The sequence below is a fragment of the Aspergillus pseudoviridinutans genome, assembly GCF_018340605.1.
Source record: "Aspergillus pseudoviridinutans IFM 55266 DNA, scaffold_3, whole genome shotgun sequence".
NCBI lineage: Eukaryota > Fungi > Ascomycota > Eurotiomycetes > Eurotiales > Aspergillaceae > Aspergillus > Aspergillus pseudoviridinutans.
This window is the reverse complement of record NW_025091283.1, coordinates 2,293,749-2,313,503: the sequence shown is the minus strand read 5'-3', so window position 1 is coordinate 2,313,503 and position 19,755 is coordinate 2,293,749. Positions and strand designations below refer to the sequence as shown.

Below are 19,755 nucleotides of genomic sequence, written 5' to 3'. Positions count from 1 at the left end.
GCATTCCCCTCTTCCGGGCAACAACAACATCAGCGTCGGACTTAGGAATTCGTCGCAACTTTTCGTCTGTATTCTAGCATGCTGCGCCTGTTTCTACGATGATTCACACTTGCTATACAATCCAGTGTGGATTTTCATCCAAATTCCCTACCCGAGTCTGACTGCCGTCTGAGCTTCGATAGCTGTCAGCTCGCGCCGGACCTGGCTCCCAGCATCCCGCACCTGTGGTCAGCGGGAGGATTTGAATCAGCATCCTATCATTTTTGACCTCCATCCTCTCAATAAGTCTGTGCACACCATGATGCAGTGGTCGTCATTCGTTCAGAAAGCTCAGTCTTTCATCGACCCGGCCAATTTCAACCTACCGACTCTGACATCCTCCGATCGCAATCCCTCCAAAGCGTCCCTCTTCCGTCAGCAGTTCCGTCTCCCTGATTCCCAAAACCCATTGCAGGAAGTAACCGCCGAGTTAATTCTTCCTGTCCCGCATACCTCCGATCAATCTCGGCCTCTTGACCGCGCAGGCAATCGGTATGCCGGGAAACTCCATCTGAGCGAACGCTTTCTCTGCTTCTCCACACAGCCGACTAGCTTCGCACCGTCCTCAACACTCAGCGCCTCTACGCACTGGACCGGTCAGACGAATGGCACCGGGCCTTCTGGCAATGGTTTCACCCTTCCGCTCTGCTGTATCCGGCGGGTGGAAAGGCTGAATAGTCTCAGTCACGTCTTCTCGCTCGCGTTGACTACGTGGAATGGCGCCCTGGGAAAGCAGCAAGCTCCAGATTTTGTTCCGCAGAGATTCACCATCCAGCTAGTGGGGAGCAGGCAGGCCTGCGAACGATTTTGTGATGGCTTAAAGAAGGGACTGCGGGAAGCGATGAAGGAGATTGATAGTCTACGGATGGTTGTAAATGACTGTTACTCGGAATATTTGCTTTCCGGGGCCAAGTCCAAAGACCAGAATCCAGATAATCCTGAAGCGCGCCAACCGCCAGATGCCGGACTGGGGATGATCTTCCGTTATCCTGGTGATGCTCGCAAACTGCGTGACCGCAGCAAAATGAGGCTATGGGGGGAATACTTCAGAGGTATGGAACATTGCAATTGATAGAGAGCGTTCATTAAGATGTCTTGCGATCTAGAAAATGGCCGAAACGCAACCTTGGTTCGGCAGCCGACTTTTCATAAGCTGATTCGCGTCGGTCTACCAAATCGTCTGCGTGGAGAGATATGGGAGGTGACGTCTGGGTCTTTGTACCTTCGTCTGAGGTCGCCCAAGCTATACACAGAGACTCTGGCCAAATTTTCGGGCCAGGAGTCCTTGGCAATCGACGAAATTGAGAAGGACCTGAACCGGAGTCTCCCAGAGTACCCCGGCTTCCAAAGTGAGGAGGGCATTGGCCGGTTGCGAAGAGTCCTTACAGCTTACAGTTGGACTAATGCGGAGATTGGATATTGTCAGGCTATGAATATTGTTGTGGCAGCTCTGTTGATGTATGCAAGCCCCTACCCTATTTACCACCCACTGCTGACCCGCACAGATATATGTCAGAGACGCAAGCTTTTTTCCTGTTGTCCGTACTGTGCGATCGCCTTTTGCCAGGGTACTATTCCACAACCATGTACGGCACCCTGCTGGATCAGAAGGTGTTCGAGTCATTGGTAGAAAAGACCATGCCGGTATTGTGGGACCACCTTTCCAAGTCTGATGTTCAGCTATCAGTCGTTTCGCTTCCTTGGTTTCTGTCGCTATACATCAACTCTATGCCACTGGTCTTTGCATTCCGGGTGTTGGATGTGTTTTTCTTAGAAGGCCCAAAGGTACTCTTTCAGGTTGGCCTCGCCATCCTCCGCATCAACGGCGAAGAGCTCCTGGATGTCCAAGACGACGGGTCTTTTATTTCAGTCCTCAAATCTTACTTCTCGCGCTTGGATGAGTCGGCACATCCAAGATCGGAGAATCCAAAGCTGAGAGCCATCACGCGATTCCAAGAGTTAATGGTTGTTGCTTTCAAAGAATTCTCCGGCATCACCCATAGCACCATCACTGAACAACGTGAGAAGCATAAGGACGCGGTCCTCGAGAATATCGAGAGTTTTGCTAAACGCACATCGATTCGGAACCTTGGCCCAGACAGCAAACGCCTCAGCATGGATGACCTGGGTCTGATCTATGACCGATTTTACGAAGTGCTGTATGACCGCCAGCAGAGGCAAAGGCTTATCGACGAGGAAAAGAAGCGTCAGGAGAAGAAAAAGGCCGAACGAGCTTCAATACTCGGCCCTCCGGTAGACCGAGAGGTGGGCCGGGTCGGCCTTGGACCCAGCCCAACTCATATGGACTACGACGCATTCCGCGATTTCCTCGCTATTACAGCGAAATGGGCTGTTGCCGATTCTCCCGGGCCGTCGCGAAAGGAGTCATCGGCCGATATGAATGGCAGCCTTAAAGGCTTCGGGAAATGGGCATCTGGCATGACTAATAAGCCTGAACCTGCAGACCACGAATTCATGCAAAGGCTTTTCCGCAAATGGGCCACGGATCCATCGGAAGGCCTAAGCTTGCAAAACGTGGTCAATGGCCTCGCACGGCTGAAGGGGACTCGGGACATCATGAATAGCATTAACTACTTTTTCGATCTGTATGATGACAATGGCGATGGAAAGGTCGACCGGGAAGGCATACTTCGGATGTCAGAAGCTTTGCTCTTCCTTTCTCGCCGAGGGTTCGAGGGTACCATCACGCCGAGCCAATCTCTGGAAGATTTGAATGACCGAAATCACCCAGAACGGGATAAGCTGAGCACCGATGAAAGATTCCTGGGTAGCGTCAGCTCGTTCATCCGCCGATGTTTCGAGTATGCTGATCCTAGCAACCCCGAGGGGAAGACGACCGAAACCGCCAACGACGTGGAGGAGGCAGCTGACAAGATGGGCTCCTTTGCTATTGGAGATGACGACGAGGAGGATCTCATCGACATGGAAGACAATAACAAACCCAAGGAAACTGCAACACCGGAAGCACCAGCTAACGAGCATGATGCGGACGGCAACACAGAGCATAGCCGCAAGACATCAGAAGCTGCCAATCCGGCGCTTGATCCCAACAATCCCCTTCATATCACCCTTCCGACCTTCCGGATGGTCATTCTGGCTGATGAGCTGCTGGAGCAATTCTTTGAGACCTTCTTCCCCCAATCGTTCCGTCTTTCCGATCATCCCCACCCTGCATCAACAGCCACATCCCTTTCGTCGAATCTCACCACGTTTTCAAACATCGGCGCGGCTAAAGCCCACGTCAGCGTCGTATCAGGTGCACCAGTTGCCGGGGCATCGGGCGGTATCGTCCCCCCAGGCAAAGGTCTCCGCGGTGTCCTGGACAACATCGTCTCCGACGGCATCCGAATGGCCGCCGAGGTCAAGAAGCGAATGGACGAGGCTCAACGGGAACTGGAGCGCAATGCTCTCCACCGAGAAGACGACGAGGAAGACGAGGAGGACGATTTCGATCCCCGCAGCGGCGCCGCTGCTTCGGCCGTCATGGTCGGAGGAATATCTAGCTGGGGCGCTGGGGCATACGGCGCCGACCCCGAGCGCCGCAGCGTCCGCGACGCAGACCGTGACCTGCTCGAGGGAGCTGAAGTGCTCAGTGTCCGCGAGAAGGATAGTCTCTCGCTCATCGATGGCAAAGACGGACACCGGGGCTCGGGCGAGAGTAGTAGTGGTCATGCCTCGCAGGCAGACGCATCAGCACGACGGACATCTGATCCTGAACATGAGGACCGGGTCGTCAGTAAAGTCGTCGAATTCGACTCATAGTATTGATATTGGAATTCGTACTTTAGCATTTTTCATGGAGGTCAGCTTCGGATCCGGTGGTTTTTGGGCGACATCGATGTTCACGTCGTTATGTTTGGTAGTGTATATTGCATATCTGGTAGGCATTATGGGATTTCAAGATCTGAATTCAGTTACGCTTACATGCTTCTTATATACTATTCATGTCTGGGCGTAGCGTTGACATATAACTTGGGAGGCAATATGCTTGCAGTCCTGTACGAAAAGGCTAATCCTTGAACAAATATAGAATAGATCAATGCTTCTATCGCGTTGAATGCTAAATCTGAATCAGAGGTATGTACATCAATCAATAGACTGGTATCAACATCGTTAATCATGAGAGGTATATGAAGTCAGTCACTAGGAGACAGAGGGTATAATAAGGACATTAAAGAGTCAAATAGTGCGTGAGCTTATCAGCATCATGTTAATGCTTGAATCGTAGGTAGAAGAAAGAAGCAGTCAGGAATGTGGAAGAGATCTTCCTTCAAATGCGAAGACGAAGACGAAGAAAGACCAAAGATGCAGAGAATGAGCGGGTACTGTTACTCCTTCTGTCCCTCGTTCTCAATCAGCTCGAGGACGAGCTGGCTACGCTCGTATTCGGGATGTTGCATGCAGATCTTGACGGTCCGGCCATTACTGGCCATCGCGACGCCGTTGGATAGTCCGCTGGCTAGGTTGACGGAGGCTCCCGAGTTGGTCGGGGCGGTGTTCGCCCCAGACCCGGGCAGACTGCTTCCGTCGTCCAGGCAGACGACGTTATGGCCTGGGATGACCTGCCTCAGGCGGCCGTTCATGGCGTTGCGGACCTCGACGAAGTCCTCGTTGAAGAGGATGAGGAACTTGCCGTACAGACAGGCGGAATGGGCGCGGCCGACGAACTCCATGATGACGCTGCGGGAGACGTCGCCGTGCTTGTTGACGTACACGGCGCAGTCGGTGTAGGCGACGAGGAACTCGCTGTCGCTTAGTCGGAACATCCCCAGGGGGCGCAGGTTACTGATGCGGTGGGCGATGCTGTTCAGCTGCGCTTGTGCCTCTGGGGCTTCCGACCGGAAATCGGGGACAGACCAGGTTTGCTTCTTGTCGAGGGTGAGAATCTCGATGCCCCGCTGGGTGGAGATGGCCAGGGATGAGTGGAACATATTGATCCCGTAGCTCTCGGCAGGGATGTAGAACTCGTCGTATTCACGGAAGAACTCGGTCTGGGAGCGACGCGTATGGAACAGTCGACTCTTACTGGTGGCGGATTTTTGTAGCACGGGTTCCAGCACCTTGAAGGTGGACGACAGTCCATCACGCTTCTTGTACATCACCAGAGTACGATCTTTCATATGACCTGCAGCAAAGAACCCAACTTCCCGGTTTCCGGACAGCTTCTGCGGCGCCCGGCGAGCAGAGTCCTTTGTTGTTTGCGAGGACACCCCACTTGTAGGGCATACGACGTCCAAGTGATATGCGATTAGGGACTTGTCAGCAATCAGCAGGAAGAGATTGAACTCTTCAAAGACCGCAATCTGCGACACTCGTATGATCGGGATCGCCTGGTACCAATTTTAGAAGATGGCAATAGAACCACAATCGAAAGAACTTACTCGAACCCAACCCCGAGGGTCATTGTACTCGGAAATGTACACGCCGTAATCAGTACCGACCGCACACATCATGCGGCCTGGAGGCTGCTGGAATACAGTCGCGCAATGGACGCTGGTTCTGCAAACCGGCACAGGCCGAGACTTTGAACCCCCATATCGCTCCTCAACTTCCCTGATAGCTCGGTCCAGAGGGGTGCCTTTGATGGTGACTGTCCTCTTGGAGATACCAGAATGATCCGAAGAAGCAAAGGCCGTGTCAGCTAGCACACGAAGTCGGAAGGGCTCTGCGTTCTGCGCGAAGAGAGCAGCAGCATGTTTCGTCTTGGCTTCCATTATTTTATCGCACCACTCCTGCCGGTTCTGTGAAGAAAATGCGTATAGCGTAAAGGTCCCGTTCTTCCCAAGGTGTTTGACCTTGAAAGGGTATAGGATCTTGTCATCTTTGGAACTCTCAATCACCGTGCTTGCTACCAATGTCTTGCCAGAAGAAGAAGTCGTAGAATTGCCCGAGTTGCCGCTGTTGGAATGTATCAGGGGTGCAGCACCTGCACCACGTGTCGCGGCTTGCGGTGGAGTGACCGTCGACACCCCTCGGACGGAAGACTTGACGACGGGATCATCATTAGTGCTCTCGAGCACCAAAAGGTCCATTGGAATGGGCAGCTTGGACACATCGTAGCTTTCATATTTGATGCCCCTCGTTGGATCGCGGGTGGTGGACAGTTTGGCAAGGACGAGGTAATGGTCGAAAAGAATGGCATGTGTGTCCACGAGGAATCGAGTGCGTGTCCCAGGGCGCTGCAAGTCTCCTCGGTAGATAATCTCGCGACCGAGGTGCTGCAGATTCAGCTCTACTTCCTTCTTCATCTCCGGTCTAAGCTGCAGCTTGGCAGACAGTTCCATCAGATCGACCTTCTTGCTTGTTTCACCGACCTTATTATCACATTCCAGCGCCACGACCTTGATCTCCTCAATAGCTTGTGCCAGGTTTGTCTTTTCCTCGGAGTCCTTGACCATGTTCTTGTGAACAGTCGACAACAGTAACGTGTACCTCTGAATGCGAGTGATGGGAGCTTTGAGATAGGTATCCCAACTGAGACGATTCGACATTTTGTGCTCACGAGCCTGGTTCAAGAACTGCCGAAAGTGGGCATTTCTCTCGGTCTCCTTCCGAACAAGGTAGTTGGCGTACGGAAACGTTGCCGCGTAGTCAATATACACCGTCTTAGCCTTTCGAATCCACTCCCTGAAAATGTCACTGAAGCCGACAATGAACGGGCCTTGTTCCTTCTGCCGGTACTTGAGCTGTGCGAGGAGGTACTCTTCGTTCACTTTCTTGACCGCATCTACCCTTCCAAAAACATCGTTCAGGAACTTCGGCAATCTCTTCGGCGGAATGATGGCAGGCTGCATATTTGCCAACTGATCCCGGTAGAGTTCACGAAGGACATCTAGCTGTCCAATAAAGGCATCCTCGGTCGTGACAATCTCGTGGAGGTTGTTCTGGCGGTCCACCTCTTTCTTCGGATAAGCCTCCCACACTTCCTTCGGAACCTTGTAGAATGTGACCCAGTCCTCGACCTTCTTTTGCGGGGCCATCTTGTGCGCTTTCAGGTTGACCTTCTTCAGCGTCCGCATGCAGTGGTGCGAATAGCAGCGCCCGAGAATCTCAGTCTCCTGTTCATGTAGCAGGGGCGAATAGCAACCAGTGCCTGTAATTTGAAACAAGACTCCCGACAGGGTCCCGCTGCCGAACTTGACCCATTCCTCTTCCTTCACCAAAGCCTCCTGCTCTAACATGTTCTCGACGACTCGCGCAGCCAGTGTTTCTGCATCCGCGATATTCATCGTTGGCACCTTGTGAGTGAACAAAGCGACGATCGCCTCGACAATGGCCAATTTTCTCAGGTCGGTTTCCTCTTCGCACAGATCACGAATCCAAGCAAGGATGGCACTGAGCGCCCAAGGTTCCACGCATTTCCTGAATTGGTCCGAGGACAGTTTAGCCGGATTGAACTTCTTGCGACGTCCCGCAGGGATCGTGGGTAGGTCCAGGGGTATCGCAGGAGCCTCTTGGGCCGCGTCAAGCTTAAAGGCGCCATTCTGTTGCTGTCGAAGCAGATCCAGCTGCTGTTTGTACTTCGCMCGATCCGCATCGGTCTTGGATCTGATAGGGGGGTCAGTCCGGGGTCCAATAGGATGACTTGACAGAGATGTCGACCGTGGCACTTGAGATGTTGGTGTGGACACGGTCGACGCAAACGAATCCGCAGAAACAGGGTACTGAGGGCTTGTATACTGGGTTTCTTCCGGGTATTCACCCGATTCCTGGGGCCTATATGTCCCAGCCGGCATCAGATGGGGCATAAGATCTGCGTTATTCGCTGGTTCAACGGGAGCCGGTGGCAGTGGCCGCATCCCGGGATGGAAGAAGAGTTCTCCTGGCATCCCTCCTACATCGGATCCTTCACTTCCTGAGTGATGTACATCATCAGGGTAGGCCTCTGCCTCGTCGCCGTAATCGAAGCTCATGCGACGCTCGTAGGCGCCTGGCTCTGACAGGCCACCAGTGCCTGCAGCATCGACCCGCGCCGCGGAAACGTAGTCATAATATTGGTGCACTTGATCATCGGGCATAGGATAGTAGTCATAATCGTCCGAGTACTCGCCGCGGTCATCCGCAGAAACGTTGGAGCTGCGGAGGGAGCCGGAGGGGCCTAGCCTTGTGGCTTGATCCACGCCTTCATTGCGAGTCTCGTCAGCATGTTCATCTATGTCAGCATCGTAGTGATAGCGCCCATAATAATTGCCGCCGTACGTCGCATTGGGCGTGGAATGGGCTTCATCTTGACGAGAGTCTTGCCGAGGTGATGGCGCTCGCGCCGATGAATGACTTCCATAGGCACTGATGATCGATGCATTAGTCTCCCGCCGTGTGCGCGCTTGCTCCCGCTCGGCCTGGATCCTGTCCTCCTCGTCCGCCATTTGCAGCATGGCCAGCCCGGCCGCGGCTTCCGCATCACTGTCATCGCTGTACGCATCATAGTTAACATACTGGCCTGTGCCGGTCGCCAATGTGCCGTTTGTGTGCGTGTGCCTCTCGTCAGGAGACAATCGCATACTCGAGGTGGCAGTAACGGGAGGACTAGTGTCATATTCTTCTTGACGTGAGGTCTGAGCGCCAACATGCGGTGGCCTAATGCCATAGCGTGTCTCCCGACTCATACGGCCATCTATCACGGCCGCTTCCACTTCCCTCATCAAGTCATCATAACCTACCGGTTGCCCCGACCGCGGATCCCGATCACCGATCCCATTGAGATCATCGAGCGGCGATGAATCGCTGTCTGCGTCGATTGGGGGACCGGGCAAGGGCCGCGATTGGGGATGTCGAGTTAAGGTATCTGTCCGGCGCGGAGATGTCTGCGGTTGCGGTTGCTGAATTGGTGGCGTAGGCAGTGACCGCCCAGACCCCCGACGGCTGAAGCTAAGTCGTTTACCATACAAGTCTTCCGCGGGTGTAGAGTGCGCAGGTGGTTCTGGAGGGAGCTCGTCAGGATAAGGCGCCATAGCGGCATCCGAGTGGTGGGGCGATTGCGCCCCAGCATAAAGGGGAATCTGTGAGCTGTGGGCGTGGGAGCGGGCGAAGGTTGATGCATTGGTTGTTGTGGTCAATGAGCTTGTGGAAGGATAGGGTGCGGTAGGGCTCATCGGTGGGGCGACATTGTATGCTAGAGATGCAGATGACTGATTGGAGAAGCCATACGGGGTTGCTGGCGAGTCAGTTCGATATGGGGCGGATGCGCGGCTTCCGTAGGGATGATCTGGTCCTCGAGGGGGAGGGGGAGGCGGCAGGGATGGCTGAGCTGGATATGTCTGCGGTGTTTGTGGGGGCTGTGCGTACAAACTCGCTATACTCGGCTGTCGTTGGACGATTGGGGACCCGTATCCAGCGAGACTCGCCGACTGATACGCTGCTGGATTGTACGGCTGGTGGGCAGCGGTCGCACCAGCGGTATAAGCGTTGGCGCTGGAGCTGTTATATGTGAGGGGATTGTAGCCTAGCTGCTGTTGCGACAGAGTAGGTGGGAGGGCATATTGCTGAGGATTATAGGCCGATTGCGTCGGAGAGGCGATAGACGAGTATTGGTAGGAATAGTTAGACTGAGATGAAGTTCTGTCTCGCGTTACGTGCGACGACCCGCCCGAGGGCATATGCGCGTATCGCGGTCCTGAGATGTCGTCGTATCCGCTGTTCGCAAGGCTATAGGACCCTTGTCCATCCTCGGTGCCATAATTACTGGCTTGCCCGGTATATCGCGTAGACCCGTTGGCAGTTCGGGCGTGTTGAGCACTGGAACCTCCACCGAACAGACTCGCGTCATCCCCCACGTTATAGCTGGGCACCCTCCGTAATTGAGAAGTTGAGCTCTGTTGTTGTTGTTGTGCATTGGAGTAGTGGTCGTAGCGACTCGACGAGGGAGGTTGCGTGGACGACGAGGTAGGGTTGCTGGACTGGCCGTAATGGGGCGCTTGGCCATTCTGATACTGAGCCATTGTCGCTGAGGACTTCAAAAACACGCGACCGATGGATTTATGGCGACGATGAGGAAGGCTGCAAACCCGCCCTATGGAGTCTCTCGGACTCCCTTGGCGTTCGAGACGGTGCTGCGTTGTAAGTAGCGCAAGTCGACTGCCGCGGGACGACGGAGACAAAGACAGTCAGACTCGGTTAAACAAAAAGGACAAAGTAGAAAAGGGGAAAGTCCGACATGGATTAATTCTCGAAAATCAACCCGATGTGTTCGGAAGGGAGAAAAGAAGTCTTGCTGTTAGATGACTTGAGCCTCAGGTGGGTGGACCGATCGTCACGTATCCCTTTAAGCCTTGGGCCTTAGGCGACAACCCACGCGGGAGCAATCCAGTGGAACTCGGAAGGGGTTCGGGGTTACCTAAGTTCCAGCAAATGGCTAAAGACAATAATAATAATAATGACTACGGTTCCCCACACGTGTGTGTGCTTTCATGCTTTGTCATGTCCCAAGGGACTGCGGAGCCACGTGAGCTGTGGAGAAACAATGTACTACTGGTGGTGTTCTTATTAGAATCGACAAGATGTACAGAGTGCTCAATACTAGTATGGTTATCCTCGATATGAATTCGGATAATAAGGAGAAGAAAAGAGTTGAATATGGGACAGTCGGAAAGGACATTTCCACTGAAGCTGCAAAAAGGCTGACAGATCCTCATTCAGCTCCTCCGCCCATGGCACAGCCGGCACAAAATCATTGGTGAAATCAGCCACAATCTGAGTCGTTGACTCAGGCAAGTCCACTGTTGTACCAATTGCCATGACGCGATATTGTTAGTTCCGTTTCGAAAGTACAAACTGCTCCATCAACGGGGAAACCAGAGTTCAAAACATATAACTTCTGCATCACACCAATATCCCAGTCTACCTCGTGGTTCAAGTTACACGTCGTCAAAGGAACATTACCTTGGGCATAAGTAATCCTGTTTTTCTAGGTTGAATTATAACGTGATGTGTCTCTTTTCCTCGTGCTCGTATCTTCGTCTCGGCAGCTAAATTCAATTTATTGCAACCCTTGAAATCTGTCGTCGGGAGGCTTATCCGAACTTGCACTGGGAGAAAAAGGTGATGCGATTTTTCAACAGCTAGGTATATAAGCTCGGTAAATGATACATCATAGAGAGCAAAGCATTCAGAGTCGAAACAGGCATCATAGTCGCAAATTGGAAAATAAGACAACAGTATCGCGGAAAAATTGCTCATCGGATCGAAATATAACAGCATAAAAAGCAAGGCATTACTCCCATATATTGCGAAGATGAAACTTTTATAACACTGTCTCCCAGAGGTGGGAAGTGCTTCATTTCCCATCATATACTTGCTCAGGTGTCAGTGTAAATTCTCCTTTCGACAGGTGCTCCGGTTCAACGTGGTCTGGTTTTATATAACGAGCGGTCAGAGCGAAGCGTAGCTTTTTGTCTGGAGTCACCGCATGCTATCGAAGAATCAGTATTATTTTCTTTATAATGCGCGGCTTTGGAATCCATCTACCTCATAGTATTTCTGAAGGTTCTCGCCGTGCATGACTACCAAGTCCCCATGGTTGAGCTCCATCTTGATACCTATGGGAGCCTCTCCGCGTTTGCCCTTCTGCAAGACCTTGCGCCGTAGACTGTCGTATGTTGTCTGGTCAATCTCACCGTTGGCCAGTTGACTCTTCAGGCACCGTCGTTCGGCTTCCATTCTACAACCCACCAATACGGGGTCATCTTTCAAGAGGGTCTTGGTTTTCGACAACCCGTTGTAGTATTTGTACTTCATTCGAATTGACATGACCGACTTGGCACCCAGAGAAAGTGTGGCAATCGTTGGTCCGAGAGACGACTCCCCATCGTCATGATACTTGGGTGGCATCAGCAACGCGCTAGGCTCAGACACGGCATTCAACATACACCAATCTTCATGTCTTCAAAATAACCCAGCATGAGTAGCTCATTTGGCGGAAGGAAGGTGTCTCCACTGCCTGCTACAGCTCGCTCAGTGGCCCACGTCAAACGACCCAAGGCCCGCAGGATCTCATCCGGAGCATCAGTGAAGGGCCTGGAATCCACTGAAACAATATATTTGTATGGCATCCCCTTCGAGAAAGTTCAGCGTTGTAAGATGACAGAGCACACCATGGGCAACTCACGTAATTGACAGCAAAGTGTGCGGTGAGGGTTCCTGCGACTGAAGATCTGTTGATCAGAAGAACAAGGATGGTCTCAGAGGAGAAAGTCCACTCGCTTACCAACACTCTGCTGTAATGGGTAACGACGCAGCCCGAAGTCAGAAACCTGCAGCTGTCGTAATAGATCGTTTGGTCCGTTGGGACGACTGCTGATTATTCTGTTGGCAACAAAATGAGTAATGCTGCCTACACCTGGAATTCGGTAGGTCAGCTTTCTGTACGGAAAAAGTATCTCATCGTCAATGTCTGGTACGGCAAATTTGGAGTCAAAATGACAAGCACGTTTGTTCGGCCCAAGGCCAAAGTCATCAATAACAGATCGTAGAGAAACCGGCTGCACGGTCAGCATTCTCTCGAATGTGCAGCTTGTCTCCCCTTTTCCCGAGATCAGACTGAGCTCATCTGTGCATTTCCAACCGTGCCAATATTTTCTGGATATGCACTTTTGGCAACGTGGGCAGACAATGCCCTTCCACGCAATCCGAGAATAGCTGACGCCTTCTCCTTCTTCTTCTAGCGTTGGTAGCAGGTCGGGTACCAGATCGTGGTGTGGCACTACCTCAGGAGCAGGAGGAGATCGGTTCTGGAGGAAGTTGAGATGGAACGTAAGGTCCAGAGGGGGTTCGAAGCCGTTGATAGTCCAGAAGCTGTCGCAGATGGGCTGCAGGCACATCCAGCCTTCATTGTATATATGTGGACTTGCTGTCTGGCAAGCGGCACAATGGTAGACCTTGGCCAGAATCTTAGGGCGCTGACGATATGGAACAGGAGCGGCAGAGCCTTTGGCTGCCCACCAGCTCTTTGTAGTGAGGTTCAGCTTCTCAAAGCGAACCTTGGCTCCCACTTTGCCTCCGATCCTCTCGTACCAGACGTTCGTAACCCGGAAGTAATCCATTACGTTGTATCGGTGTGGTAGCTTTCTTCCAAGAAGTGTGTTGCGATCTCCTAATAGTCAAATCAGAGAAGGAAGGGTTACTCTGGCGGAAGAAGAAGATTCACCTATGATAAGGCCCACTGGAACCTTCGAGTTCATGCTATTAATCAGACTACTGACAGCACTGTCCTCGCTGCCTTGGTCTTTAACGAGGATGAGGCTGCCCTCTGCATCCTTAGTGCACCCTCCTCCACTAACATTGTTAGATACGCCACGTACGAATGCCTTAGAATCAGGATTGCACTTACACCCTTGTAACCACCACCTCTTCATCGATGTATGAGCGAATCCCACAGTCAGCGTCCAGCAAGAAACCCCAGCACAGATGGTCACAGTGGTAAGAACCACCTTGAACAGCGCGGAACCAGGGGAGAGCATCACATAGCTCTGGACGGCACTTGAAGACCGGTCAGCCAATGTTCCAATAGGCTCTGTTATTACAAACCTCAGCCCATGCGGGAGGCTGGCCATCGACTGGTTCCGTAGCACCATTTGCTGTAATGATTTGCGGGGTGGCACTAATAGGTGAGACTGGTAAAGGTCAGATATATATGTGAAAGACCACAAGGACGCCGAGAACAGCGCAACAGGAGGCTGGATGAATTGGACTCGTTACCTGCTGAGCGAACTTTCCGTATGCGACCCGTCCTCACAGACTTAGACTTGGGTGCTGGAGCTCTGGCCGGCCTGCTTGGGCTCATGCTATATTGCTTTGTAAAATTGGATGCTTTTCACTGAGAGACGGAATGGATCTGGCTTCTATAAGAGGAACTGCATGTAGAATTGCGTGGCGCTCACTCCAGCTTCTAATGATTCTAGCAGAAACCGGGGGTAGATTGACGTCATAAATGTATATTTCAGGCTGGCACCTGAGCTGTCTTTGGAATCTTCGAACTTCGATGAGCAGAAATCGAGTATTCCCGAGATAGGCAGAGTGAGGATAGGAGATTTGAACTAAGTATATAGAAGATAGTAGCCGGTCAGGCCCAGCTCGCAATTGAGAAGTCCCGGGACGGAGACGAGAAGCTGACAGTTATCAAGTAAGCGAGACAGATTGCTTTCCTAAGTCTGTGAAGAGTATATAGTTGATGTTTCCTTCGTTGAATCTGATAGAATCTGCTAAGCTGCGGCGTGAGGGATAAGAAGATGAGAGAGGAAGACAGAGCTATTCTCTTCCTTGGGATTTTGAATACTGACAGTCACGAGACTGGCGCCTTACCCTGAGTGGAAAGAGGCAGGAGGAAGGTAACTGATGTTAATGCAGTCTTTACTTCATAGGAAGATTAGCAATTCTCTTTCAATGAGCCTAGGAAAGAATATTAGGAAGAGAAGAGGCTTAATTAAGAGGTAGTATTTCTGCAGAGTAGTCATGTTTCCGAGAAAACTTTCTAATTCCAGCTCCATGGAGTTGTCAAGATTACAGCTCTTGTCATAGACCGCAATGAATCGATTGCTTCATGATGACTACTAACGCACAACCTTGTGCTCGAGAACCACTGGTTGAAGTAGGCCACGGAGAGAAAGAACATCTCAATATTAATTCTATGATCAGGAGAAGTAGTCGTTGAAGTCCATCCAATGACCCCATGCCGACAGAGCATACGACATGCCTTGACGATAAGGTATATGTCGCTGATCAACAGTGTTGATGTGGGATTCTTGGTAGTTGGAGGAGGATATATTTTTCTATGGGCTTTGGTTTAATTCAAAATTATGACTTGTGCAATAGCAGAAGCTAATACTAGTACATCTTTTTGTTTTTTCAGAAAAAGAAAAGCCACAACTGCCTCATGTTCTCGTACTACAAGTTCATAACTGTAGTTGTTAAGCACCTCTCCTGGCCGTGGATCTGTAGATCCGTGAGCTAAACTGTGCCTGTGCGGGCTAGTACTAGTTAGTACTAAGTTAAATGAAGTTACTGTGGACCCTTCAAGCCACCGCACTTTCAAGAGTCCGAGTTGGACTCTTGCTCTGTCCAGATTTTGGAGATTTCCCTCGGCTGTTTTTCGTCCGCAGACTGCGCAGAGAGTTTCCGTTGATGCAAGCTCACGTGGGATTGGGATCCCTGTATGCTGGCAGAAAATTGGTCATATCTGCATGATATACATTTTGAACAATAAATGTAAAACATCACTACCGATAATTGAATAGAAAGGTTGTTCATCAGCCTCGTGTTCATGCCTATATCTATATCGGCGGCAAGGTAACACGGGAGGAGGCCAGTGAACCGAACACACCGAACTAGCAAAGTAGCATAGAAGCTTTCCCCGCAGTGCCACCAAAAAGGCCGGAGTCAAGTACTTAAAAAATGATGACCTCCCCAACTGCCTGGTTACGCCCAAAGCTGTTGACTCCCCTGAGTTAGACTAATCAGTAACCAGTTAACTAATCATTATTACCGAGGACTCCCTGCTTCAGCCCTCAAATCTCTTCTCTTTTTCCTTATCTTCTCTCCCTTCTCCAACCTCCCGCAGGTCACGTAGGTTACTGAAGCAGACAACCATGGTCTTTCTCCCATCAGCCACGGCGGGCGAGCTGGCCCCAATTCCCGATAACATTCCTATCAGCGAATTTATGCTGAATGAAAAATATGGCCGTCATCCTCTTGGCCAGTCGAGAGATCCGTACTCCTGCGGACTCACGGGGAAATCCTACTCTGTCCCTCAGGTTGCTGAGCGCGTCGACCTTCTGTCTCGGGCGCTCGCCAAAGAGTTGAACTGGGCACCTAACAGCGGTACCGAATGGGACAAGACTCTGGCAATTTTCAGCTTGAACACTGTAAGTGATTTGATCTCAGATCACCCAGGAATCGCCAGTATTAATCATGGATTCCTGGCTGTTCTAGATTGACACGCTGCCCTTATCCTGGGCTGTCCACCAGCTTGGCGGCGTCGTGTCACCGGCCAATGCGGCATATTCGGCGGACGAGTTGAAGCATCAGCTGCTTGACTCCAAGGCAAAGGCGTTGTTTACCTGCGCTCCTCTGCTTCCTACATCTCTGGAAGCCGCCGCAATGATCGGCTTCCCGAAGGATCGGATTTATTTGCTGGAAGTACCGCCCCAGGTCGGCGGAGGTAAGGAAGCTGAATCGGGCTTCAAGACCGTGTCTCAACTGATAGAGACCGGGAAATCGCTCCCCAAAGTGGAAAGGTTGAACTGGAGCGCAGGTGAAGGTGCTCGTAGAACCGCTTTCCTGTGTTACTCCAGTGGAACGTCGGGTCTGCCTGTAAGTAATCGAAATCTCACTGTACAACCCGACTACGCTGACCTTTCATTTCATTTTTAGAAAGGAGTTATGATCTCTCACCGCAATGTCATCGCGAATACCTTGCAAATTACAGCCTCCGAGAAAACATGGCGGGACTCCCTGAGTCTTACTGGCGGATCAAGATACACCGATATTGCGCTGGGTCTTCTGCCCTTCAGTCACATTTATGCGCTGGTGGTTATATGCCATGCCGGGCCTTTCAGAGGCGATCAAGTCATTGTCCTGCCGAAATTCGAGCTCAAATCGTATCTCTCTGCAATCCAGAAGTTCAAGATCACGGCCCTCTTTCTGGTAAGTGGCACCAACTCGCAGAGCACGATAGAGAAAATGCTGACCGAGTATACCTTCTCTAAGGTCCCTCCAATCATTATTACCATGCTGCGAAACCAGGATGTGTGCTCCAAGTTCGACTTGAGCTCGGTCACGACGCTGTTCACAGGTGCAGCACCCTTAGGAATGGAGACGGCGGCCGATTTCAAGAAGATATATCCGAAAGTCACAGTTCGTCAGGGCTACGGTAAGCATTGACTCGAATCACAGCGCAATACGTTCGGAATCTCTAACCCCGACAACGTAGGTCTTACTGAGACGTCGACTGTCGTTTGCTCGACCCATCCCACAGACGTATTCCTCGGCTCATCCGGTATCTTGCTTCCTGGGGTCGAGGCACGCATCATGACCCCTGAGGGCAAGGAGGTCACCAGCTACGACACACCTGGTGAACTCGTCGTGCGCAGCCCAAGCGTGGTTTTGGGTTACTTGAACAATGAGAAAGCTACCAAGGAAACATTCGAGGACGGATGGATGCGCACCGGTGACGAAGCTGTCGTTCGAGTGAGCCCGAAGGGTACGGAACATATCTTCATCGTCGACCGAATCAAGGAATTGATCAAKGTCAAGGTCTGTCAACCCCTGAGATGTATATCTTGGCTAGCACTCAGTTTCGATTGACTAATACATCGTAGGGCCTACAAGTCGCTCCAGCGGAGCTAGAAGCTCATCTCCTCACCCACCCAGCAGTCGCAGACTGCGCCGTGATCGCTATTCCTGACGAGGCCGCTGGTGAAGTGCCCAAAGCCATCGTGGTCAAGTCAGCCTCCGCTGGCAATGACGATGAAGCTATTATCAAATCTATCAAGAAGCATGTGGAGGACCACAAAGCCAGACACAAATGGCTCAAGGGAGGAGTCCGCTTCATCGATGCAATTCCCAAGAGCCCAAGCGGCAAGATTTTGCGCCGATTGCTCCGTGACCAGGAGAAGGAGCTGCGGAGAAAGGCTGCAGCCAAGTTATAAATCATTCAACTGGAGTCTGATGTTTTGAATAGATAATTCCCGAAATATAGCGTGCATATTCTCGTACTATCGTATATCTATATAACACAGCAGATACTCTATGATTCTTCAGAAGTACAGTCTGCCCAATAAAAACAGCGAATAGGATGTTTGCATCGTTTGACAGGGGCGCGGGGAGAAAATCAATTTCTAAGCGGGGCGTTGACTTATCGGACAGATACTGATTGATCAGCAAGAAAAAACATTCGAAGCTCTTCTGTATAGGATTTGGAGAATCTTGTGCAGTGTGTCCTGAGAATAAGAGAGCGAAAATACCTCCCGGATCAGTATCTTTCTCAGAACCTTTTCCTTCAACCTTCCGCCCTCTTCAGAGGCCATTTTCTCTTTACTCTTTTCAAGCCCTCATCTACCTCCAAAATGTCCTCTTCACAAGACCCCCACCGTGAGGCAGACCAAGATGCCTACATTGAGGCCGACGAGGCGGAAGAAATCTTCACTCGCGATGAAGACCAGCCTATGGACTCGGATCCGGAGGACGAGGACCAAGCCATGACATACGACGACCAAGAAATTACATTGCAAAACGACTCTTCCGCTCACTTCGACGGCCACTCAGACTCCGTATTCTGCGTAGCGCAACACCCGGTTCACAACAATATCGTTATCACCGGATCTGGCGACGATACCGCCTACATCTTCGATTCGACGCCTCGCGACGAGCGGCCTGTCCTCCCCCAGAGCTACGAGTCGAATCCGCAACCAAAGGGTGAACGGACGTCGCTGACGCCTATTGCCAAGCTGGATGGGCACACGGATACCGTCAATGCGGTCACATTCACCGAACCGAGAGGAGAATACGTCGTGACGGCGGGCTTGGACGGTCGGCTGCGGGCATGGCGCGATAACTCGCCCCAGTTGACGGGACTCTCGTGGGAATTTGTCGCGGAGTCTCAGGAGGTGGAGGAGATCAACTGGGTTGCCGTTTGCCCCTGTCCCAATAACGACGAGGAGAAGCGAAATGTCATCGCTCTTGGTGCGAACGACGGCAGCGCCTGGGTCTTCCGTATTAACCACAACGATTCCGCCGAGCCCATCTCCATGATTCAGACTTTCTTCCAGCACACTGCGTCCTGCACGGCTGGTGCGTGGACTCCTGATGGTAATCTGCTCGCTACCGTCTCCGAAGACGGTAGCTTCTATGTATACGATGTCTGGGGCGCCGCCGCGGCCGCCGGTATTTCCTATTCCGCCGGTACCAGCGCTGTCGTCGGCCTGACCGCCGAGGATCAGCGCTTCGCCGTCGATGGTGGGTTGTACTCCATCGCGATCTCGCCAGGCGGTGGTATTGCCGCTGTTGGAGGAGCCGAGGGCCACATCAGGGTCGTCGGTCTTCCTCGTCTTGTGTCCGCCGGTGCCAAAGCTAGAGGGCCTGCCAACCAAGCCGCAAGTGGTGCCTCCGCTGCCGGTACGATCATGGCCTCGCTGCAGGCTCAGACCGATGGCATCGAAACGCTCTCTTTCTCCTCTCCTCCATTGACCCTTCTCGCCGCTGGCTCGGTGGACGGCTCAATCGCCCTGTTCGACGCCGCGCACCGGTTTGCCGTACGTCGGCATATCAAGGACGCGCACGAGGGCGCTGCGGTCGTCAAGGTTGAGTTCCTGCAGACAAATCTGGCCGCTCTCGCGAGTCGCCCCGCTGCTGCGGCTACGCAGGGACGCCCGTGGCTTCTCACCTCCGCCGGCATGGACGGCGTCATCAGACGTTGGGATGCTCGCGGCGGAACTGCGGCTGCAGCGGAAGGGTTATTGAAAGAGTGGAAGGGCCACTTGGGCCTCGTGGAGAATCCAGAGGGGGAGCAGTCGGGAGGCATTATGGGCTTTGTTCAAGGGTTTGATGGGAAGCGGGTCGTGACCGCTGGTGACGATGGTGTTGCGTTGGTTTTTGAGGAATAACTGGCCTGCGCTCAATAGAGTATTATATGTATAGACGGGAGAGGTAGCAGTTCATGACCCTGAAAAGTTAATGCATTTGACGACTCTCATGCTTCATCCAAGA

The 19,755-nt window shown here is 52.1% G+C and overlaps 5 protein-coding genes across 5 annotated transcripts; 3 read left to right on the top strand and 2 right to left on the bottom strand.

Annotated features, from left to right (window-relative positions):
• Nucleotides 1-298: 298 nt before the first annotated feature.
• On the top strand, nt 299-3,822 carry Asppvi_004528 (GTPase-activating protein; the record flags this gene model as incomplete). Its single annotated transcript, XM_043300479.1, has 3 exons — nt 299-1,091; nt 1,146-1,497; nt 1,545-3,822. The coding sequence occupies 3 exons, from the start codon at nt 299-301 to the stop codon at nt 3,820-3,822; spliced, it is 3,423 nt and encodes a 1,140-aa protein (XP_043156414.1).
• Nucleotides 3,823-4,388: 566 nt separating this feature from the next.
• On the bottom strand, nt 4,389-9,998 carry Asppvi_004527 (putative Rho guanyl nucleotide exchange factor; the record flags this gene model as incomplete). The annotated part of the gene is made up of 2 exons (XM_043300478.1): nt 4,389-5,390; nt 5,442-9,998. 2 exons carry the CDS (start codon nt 9,996-9,998, stop codon nt 4,389-4,391), a joined length of 5,559 nt encoding a protein of 1,852 aa, XP_043156413.1.
• Nucleotides 9,999-11,332: 1,334 nt separating this feature from the next.
• Asppvi_004526 (uncharacterized protein) lies at nt 11,333-13,837 on the bottom strand (the record flags this gene model as incomplete). The annotated part of the gene is made up of 9 exons (XM_043300477.1): nt 11,333-11,467; nt 11,524-11,874; nt 11,925-12,110; nt 12,164-12,201; nt 12,263-13,147; nt 13,202-13,329; nt 13,385-13,533; nt 13,582-13,667; nt 13,753-13,837. The coding sequence occupies 9 exons, from the start codon at nt 13,835-13,837 to the stop codon at nt 11,333-11,335; spliced, it is 2,043 nt and encodes a 680-aa protein (XP_043156412.1).
• Nucleotides 13,838-15,638: 1,801 nt separating this feature from the next.
• On the top strand, nt 15,639-17,699 carry Asppvi_004525 (acyl--CoA ligase; the record flags this gene model as incomplete). The annotated part of the gene is made up of 5 exons (XM_043300476.1): nt 15,639-15,914; nt 15,982-16,362; nt 16,423-16,921; nt 16,982-17,304; nt 17,370-17,699. The coding sequence occupies 5 exons, from the start codon at nt 15,639-15,641 to the stop codon at nt 17,697-17,699; spliced, it is 1,809 nt and encodes a 602-aa protein (XP_043156411.1).
• Nucleotides 17,700-18,116: 417 nt separating this feature from the next.
• Asppvi_004524 (WD40 repeat domain-containing protein) lies at nt 18,117-19,652 on the top strand (the record flags this gene model as incomplete). Its single annotated transcript, XM_043300475.1, has 1 exon — nt 18,117-19,652. One exon carries the CDS (start codon nt 18,117-18,119, stop codon nt 19,650-19,652), a length of 1,536 nt encoding a protein of 511 aa, XP_043156410.1.
• Nucleotides 19,653-19,755: the final 103 nt, after the last annotated feature.